The sequence below is a fragment of the Capsicum annuum genome, chromosome 1 (assembly GCF_002878395.1).
Source record: "Capsicum annuum cultivar UCD-10X-F1 chromosome 1, UCD10Xv1.1, whole genome shotgun sequence".
NCBI classification, from domain to species: domain Eukaryota; kingdom Viridiplantae; phylum Streptophyta; class Magnoliopsida; order Solanales; family Solanaceae; genus Capsicum; species Capsicum annuum.
Genome location: NC_061111.1, coordinates 156,217,174 through 156,223,730, shown reverse-complemented (window position 1 = coordinate 156,223,730; position 6,557 = coordinate 156,217,174). Strand labels below are relative to the sequence as shown.

At 31.3% G+C, this 6,557-nt stretch overlaps 1 protein-coding gene across 1 annotated transcript; it reads left to right on the top strand.

The window, feature by feature from the left end:
- Positions 1–2,295: 2,295 nt before the first annotated feature.
- On the top strand, positions 2,296–6,250 carry LOC107840406 (putative pectinesterase 63). The gene is made up of 5 exons (XM_016684267.2): positions 2,296–2,998; positions 3,468–3,657; positions 4,513–4,716; positions 5,515–5,750; positions 5,847–6,250. Exons 1-5 carry the CDS (start codon positions 2,583–2,585, stop codon positions 5,998–6,000), a joined length of 1,200 nt encoding a protein of 399 aa, XP_016539753.1. The 5' UTR covers positions 2,296–2,582; the 3' UTR covers positions 6,001–6,250.
- The last annotated feature ends 307 nt before the right edge of the window (positions 6,251–6,557 follow it).

Here is a 6,557-nt window from a genome sequence, read left to right as displayed (position 1 = left end):
AGGTAAATTTTCTAAATGTTTAGTATGTTCTTGAAATTTACAATGATAAATTATTATCTATTCTTCATAGATAATTTCAATTGATGTCTTTCAAATAGATTTGTACTTTAACTTTATAATGTGATTAAACTCAATAATATTAATTTTGTTGTGCATTACAATTTTTAACTCAAAGTTCTACATCATATTTAGGGGTGTGCACATATTGATGGTAGAATTGACAAGAAATTTCTATAACGTTACAGAAAACTTAGCTTTAGAAAGGAGAAAAATGAAAGGATGTTTTGGGATAACCTTATGGCTTTATCTTTTAGGTATTTTTTTTATTTTAATGTTTAATTGTAACTCAATTTTGATTATATTTTTTTCCTAAAATTTTAGACTTCTAACTAATTAATATATGTTTTTAGTCACGTGAGAAGAGTGTATGATGGTCATGAAGAAATTATTGGAGGAGAAGGAAGTTTGGAGACTAAAATTTCTGAAAGGATAACAAGGAATTGAAGTTTTTCTTTTTTAATGTTAAGCTATGCGTTCAAAGTATCTAATGAAAGTTTTAATCTTAATCATTCAAATTTTAATTATTATATTTATTTATTTTTGAATAGATGTTTTCTAGAGGAGAAAAAGTTGTTAAACTAATTTATTTTACGTCTGGATCTTTTCTTTTTAAAAATTTGTTAAGATATATTAGCAGAGTATTTGATGAAGGTCTTAATTTTAATTATTCATATTTTTAAGAAAAAAGCTTTCAGGTTAGATTTATATAAATTTGAATCTTAAAGGTTAGCTTTAGAAAGGAGAAAATTGAAAGGAGGAATATGAGGTTAGTTTTATGACGTTAAATTTTAGGTAGATCGACTTTGTTTACTTTTAGCTCTAGAAAGGAGAAAAATGAAAGGATGAATTTGAGGTTAGCTATTTTTTTCCTTTTCTTTCAATGTTTAATTATTTGTAACTCAAATTTGATTATATTCTTCTAAAGTTTGGACTTCTAACTAATTAAAATATTTTTTTTATTTATGTTACAAGAGCATATTATGGTCATGAAGAAGTTGTTGGAAAAGGAGAAAGGCTTGAAGACTATGATTGCATAAAGGATAAAAAAAAAATTGAAGATTTATTTTTTTCAATGTGAAAGTATGTATATTTGTTGAAGGTTTTCTTAATCATTCAGATTTTAATTATTATATTTGTTTATTTTTTTACATAGTGATTTTTTAGAGGAAAAAAAAATTTAGATTAGATTTTTGTAGATTTGAATTTTTTATCTTTTAAAATTTGCTAAAGTATACAATCAGAGTATTTGAGACAAGTTTTAATCTTAATAATTTATATTTTAATTTTATATATATATATATATATATATATATATATATATATATATATATATTATAGAAATATTGAAAGTAATATGAATATCTTCTTTTTTTCTTTTCTTTTAATGAAATATATAACACATGTATTAAATCATTCTCAACATTAGCTCGGTAAAAGTACTATATAATTAACTAAATAACCCATATATTTGGTCCTTGCAAATTCAAAAAATATTCAATTCACTTTGAATACAAATATTGTGTTAATGTATTAATATCTATCTCTTCATTTAAATGAATGTTATATTTATCTAAGCATTAATTGATACTACACATATTCCATTCTTAATAATATATAATTATGTACCTTTTTTAATAAACGAAGAAATTACGCGCCTAATCTAATTATTAAATGATGAAAGCTTAATTAGCATCAAGTAATGCCACGTGTCTCACCAGTTAAGGATCAATCTTTCTTCCAAAAAAAAAAAGGATAGAGGGCAAATTTAAACCTTTCACATAATTTATGAACAAGTTTGACCCTTTCCTCTAATTTTGAGTTTTTAAACTTTTTTTGCTCCTTTCCGTCTACCCAACACAGCAACACTACTCTACCGTCATCATTTTTTCCCCTTTCTCTCCACCGCCACCACCTCCACTACTACAAGGGAGGTTCAAATTTATCCTCTATTTTTTTAAAAAAAAATCTTAATTGCGGAACACATGGCATCACCTAGTGCTATGTTTCCGCCGTTTGTAAATAGGGTATATTTAGTTTATTTTAGTAATAACGAGAACATATTTAACCGTAACTATTAATAAAGGAAACTATTCCATTTCATATAGTTCAGAGACAAATTTGACCCTTACCCCGATAAATTATTTACATTCTCCTTATATATAAACAACAGTTTGAGGAGCTTCCCATTAACATGGCTAGCTGCTTATAGTCTTTGATTTCACTTTGACGGCGTTTTTGGTAATTTCAATTTATAAATGTGCATATCTTTCTTGTTAATATATATACTCCAGTATAATGAAGGCCAATTTTGTAAATGCAGCTCAAGATAAGACCAAACCTAACCACAGTATACTTTTGTTGTATCAATATATATGCATGTGGTCATGCAAACACAAAGATAGTGCTTAATATTTTTTAGCTAACTGATATTTGATAATTGTACTTGTTTATTCTTCCACTGTATCGATCCACTCCAACTAAAGTTAAGCTAGCTCAGTGGCTGCTACACTTGTTGAACATCCATGGCATCAACTTCCACACTTACTCTACTGCTCTTCCTAATCTTCGTATTGTCATTGCCATCGAATTCACAAAGCTCTAGTCCGGTACTTGATCATCATCAAGAAAGTGTCAATGGGCAGTTCGATGAATGGATATCTTTGAATGTGAAGCACTACAACAGAAAGAGAGAAGAAAGTTTGAAATGGATGCAAGAATCAATCAAACACAAGAAACAAAAAGTTCCAGCAGCACCTGCTAATGCTAGCAGCAGCAGCAGCCTTGATCCAAAGCTTAGAAATGCAGAGATGAACAAAATGATAATCAGTGTGAGTCAAGATGGAAGTGGCAACTTCAAGACCATTAAAGAAGCTCTTGCTAGCATTCCACTCTATAACATGCGTCGGGTCATACTGGACATCAAACCCGGAGTTTATAGGTACCTACTGACAGTGTTATAAAAATATATATACACAATCAGATTACTCAGTAAAATTAACCAGGGTTAACAATCTGAAAAGAGTTACTATAATTTTTGTATCCAGACAAATTAAAAGGCATTATTGTTTACACTATGACATGTTATTTAATTAAGGGAATTCTGTTACAAATAACTATTTTTATAGCAAACGTGGATTCGTACCTTAATAATATGGTAAGTGACTTTATAATCAGTAAAAGTAAATTTAATTGCGAACAAAATTCTCTTCCACGTGGATATCTATCAAAAAAGATACTAAGATAAAAGTAATATATGATATGACCTGTTAACTACATTAGCATACTATATTTACTATTTTCGGTACTTTAGTTCTTTTAGGGGTGGAGTATAACGAAATACGACAATTGATGACTTGGATAAAATTTTGTAAGTAATATTAATATGACCACAATAATTGATTTTGTAGGGAAAAGCTTAACATTCCAAGAAATTTGCCATTTGTGACATTTCGGGGCGATAGCAGCAATCCGCCACAGATAACAGGCAATGACACAGCTTCAGCTATCGGAACCGACGGCACGCCTTTGAAGACATTCCAAAGTGCTACTGTTGCTGTCGATGCTGATTATTTTGTCGCCATAAATCTCATTTTCGAGGTACATGTTCTTGTCCAATGGAGTTTTCTAAAAGGTGTTCATTAGATCAATATGCATACGATTATAAAATGAATTTAAGGTACATGCACCAATACATTTATATAGGTCCGTGACAATAGTCTAGTTATGCTTCGTTTGTCGCATGGATTTTTTACAAGTTCGTAGTTGAAGCCTTGAATGAGAAATTCTACTGCCATACAAAATATTCCAACAGATAAAACAAAACAAAACAAAAAATGGAACAGCGTAGTATATAACTGTCACTAGCATTTTAAAATGAATTAGTATCTCAATCAGAAGAAAAGGGCAAATTGCAATTTGCAGGTTGTGCGCTGACAAAATTGTCCTCTTATCTACATTAACAGTGGATATACTAAATCGTCAGTACTTCTAATAGGACTGCAATAAGAATTACTGGTAACTAATATTCTTATTAATGAAATCATCAACGCCGAACAGTGAATGGGTTCAATTGCATATCATTAAAACTATACTGACCATTAGCAATTAGGGTAAAAATAATTACTTTTGTACCTCCTTCGACTGTTAAATCGACTTGAACTCATTCTAGGTCACAATTTGAACTTTTTGAATTTATTAAAATTTCTGACTCCACCATTGATGGTGAATGTAGATAACAGGTTTTGAACCGTTCAACTAAAACCAACATTTTTTAATATACAGATCTTAGTAATCCTTATAATTTTAAAAATACAATGAATTCAACAATAAGAACCTAAAAATTAAATATATCATGTTTAATCCTAAATCCGTGTTTAGTGTCAATATACGATTTAATTTGGCAATGTAGTATACCATAAAGAAAACTAAGGTAGTAGCACTTTGGTTTTGTAGAATACAGCACCCCATGTGGTTGGGACAGCAGGAGAACAAGCCGTTGCACTGAGAATATCGGGGAACAAAGCAGCATTTTACAATTGCAGTTTTTATGGAAGCCAAGACACACTTTATGATCACAAGGGCGTTCACTATTTCAACAATTGCTTCATCCAAGGCTCTGTTGATTTCATCTTTGGCTATGGCAGATCCCTATATGAGGTCACTTTCCGTCATCCATCCTCGATGCATTTTAATTTATATGTAATGAAAAGTTGCTTCTTCTTGCTATTAATTTAGGTCGTTCGAAAGAGCTATTCTCTCCATTTCAATTTGATGCTCCTTTTTGATTTAGCCGGAGTTTACAAAAATAGAAAAGATTTTTGAATGTTGTGGTCTTAAATTAAAGATAGTAAAATGTATCAAAATATCATTTAACTTGGTGTCTTAAACATGTCATTTGAAAAATTGAAATTAAAGAGTTTGATAAAAAAAAGGGAAAAGACATTTGTTAAAATTAATTAAAAAGAAAAGTAGGACAAACAAATTGAAACAAATGAAATAATATAAAATGAAACAACAGATGAAGTAATATGTGTGTGCGTATCGAATTATACTCTGTTTAGGTGGGATGCGGAGGAAGGGCAGTAGAATTACTCATTTATACATAAATTTACTAATTACTAGCATACACAAATATTGAATTTACGTCAAATACATGTTAGAGTACCACTGCACTGTCCACTCACTAGCTTTGGTAACGACGTGCACTAAATTTTACCTTGAGGTGTGCCCCATCCCTAGACCTTATTTGAGCGCGATATGCTTTGCGCACGGGCTGCTTATACAATTTTGAGTCAAAATTAGTCCCATTTGCTCTGGTTCCACGGTGACTAGCTATGGCATATTAGTATTTCACACGGTTGACAAAATTGTCCCTGACTTTTTGAAATTAAGATATTTTGATGGCCTAAGAATGAAAAGATAATTCTGATTGAATATTTTATATTATGTGGATAGAACTGCCAATTGAACTCAGTGGCAAAGAAAGTAGCATCCTTGACAGCCCAGAAACGTACAAATTCGTCAATATTAAGTGGATTCTCGTTCAAGAACAGCACCATAACAGGGAGTGGATCAGTTTACTTGGGCAGAGCCTGGGGTGATTATTCCAGAGTAGTTTTCTCTTACACTTACATGGACAAGATTGTTCTTCCCCTAGGATGGAACGACTGGGGAAAAACAATTCGAGACTCGTAAGTCTTTTTTATTTACTTTGGCTTACTCATCTTATAAAATTTTCAAAATATTTAGCCAATGAAGTTGAGAAACAATGTGAAAAATGAATGTAGGAGAGTGTATTATGGGGAGTACAAGTGCAGTGGACCAGGAGCCGACATGACAAGAAGAGTGCCATGGGCACGAATCCTCACCGATGAAGAGGCCATGCCTTTTATTGGCACCTATTATGTTGATGGCAATTCTTGGCTTATACCTCCCTATTAGTTTAACTCACCTACCATAAATTTTAAGTAGAACCTATGTGATGTGCATCAAGTATGAACTTTATTACCTATATACACCCTTTCGCCTCTCCTTTGTATTGTTCTTGTGACGAATAACAAATTTATTAGCAAGTTAAATAAATAGTACATATGTACCGCATTCTTTTGTAAAAAGATGCACCTTACATATGTACCTTGGTTGTGTATCAAGTACAAACTTTCTTATATAATACTGTTCCACCTTTCCGTTATTGTTGTTGCCAAGCAAAAAGCAGAACAACGTACTACAAGCCGTTGCGTTCTTCTATTAATCTGAATGAAGAATACATTATGCACCTCATTTCATAGTAAAAGGTAGTGTAGCTTATAGTTTGATTAATTTCTCAAAAATGTTAGCCTCAGTCACATCCCCTGCTATTCGCATAATAATTTTCTTCGAAGTTGATGTATACAGTAGACGCAATACAATTAGCAAGTTCAGAAATGAACAGGGGGAGACGTAAGAGACTGGTTTACAGTTGATATAACGTTTTGTGCTTCCAATTAACATCACATGCA

Excerpts from the sequence above, each read along its gene's own strand:
- LOC107840406 (XM_016684267.2), top strand. The coding sequence starts at position 2,583 with ATGGCATCAACTTCCACACTTACTCTACTGCTCTTCCTAATCTTCGTA. Across the intron at positions 4,717-5,514 it reads ATGGCAGATCCCTATATGAG|AACTGCCAATTGAACTCAGT; the intron begins GTCACTTTCCGT and ends TTATGTGGATAG. Across the intron at positions 5,751-5,846 it reads GGAAAAACAATTCGAGACTC|GAGAGTGTATTATGGGGAGT; the intron begins GTAAGTCTTTTT and ends AAATGAATGTAG.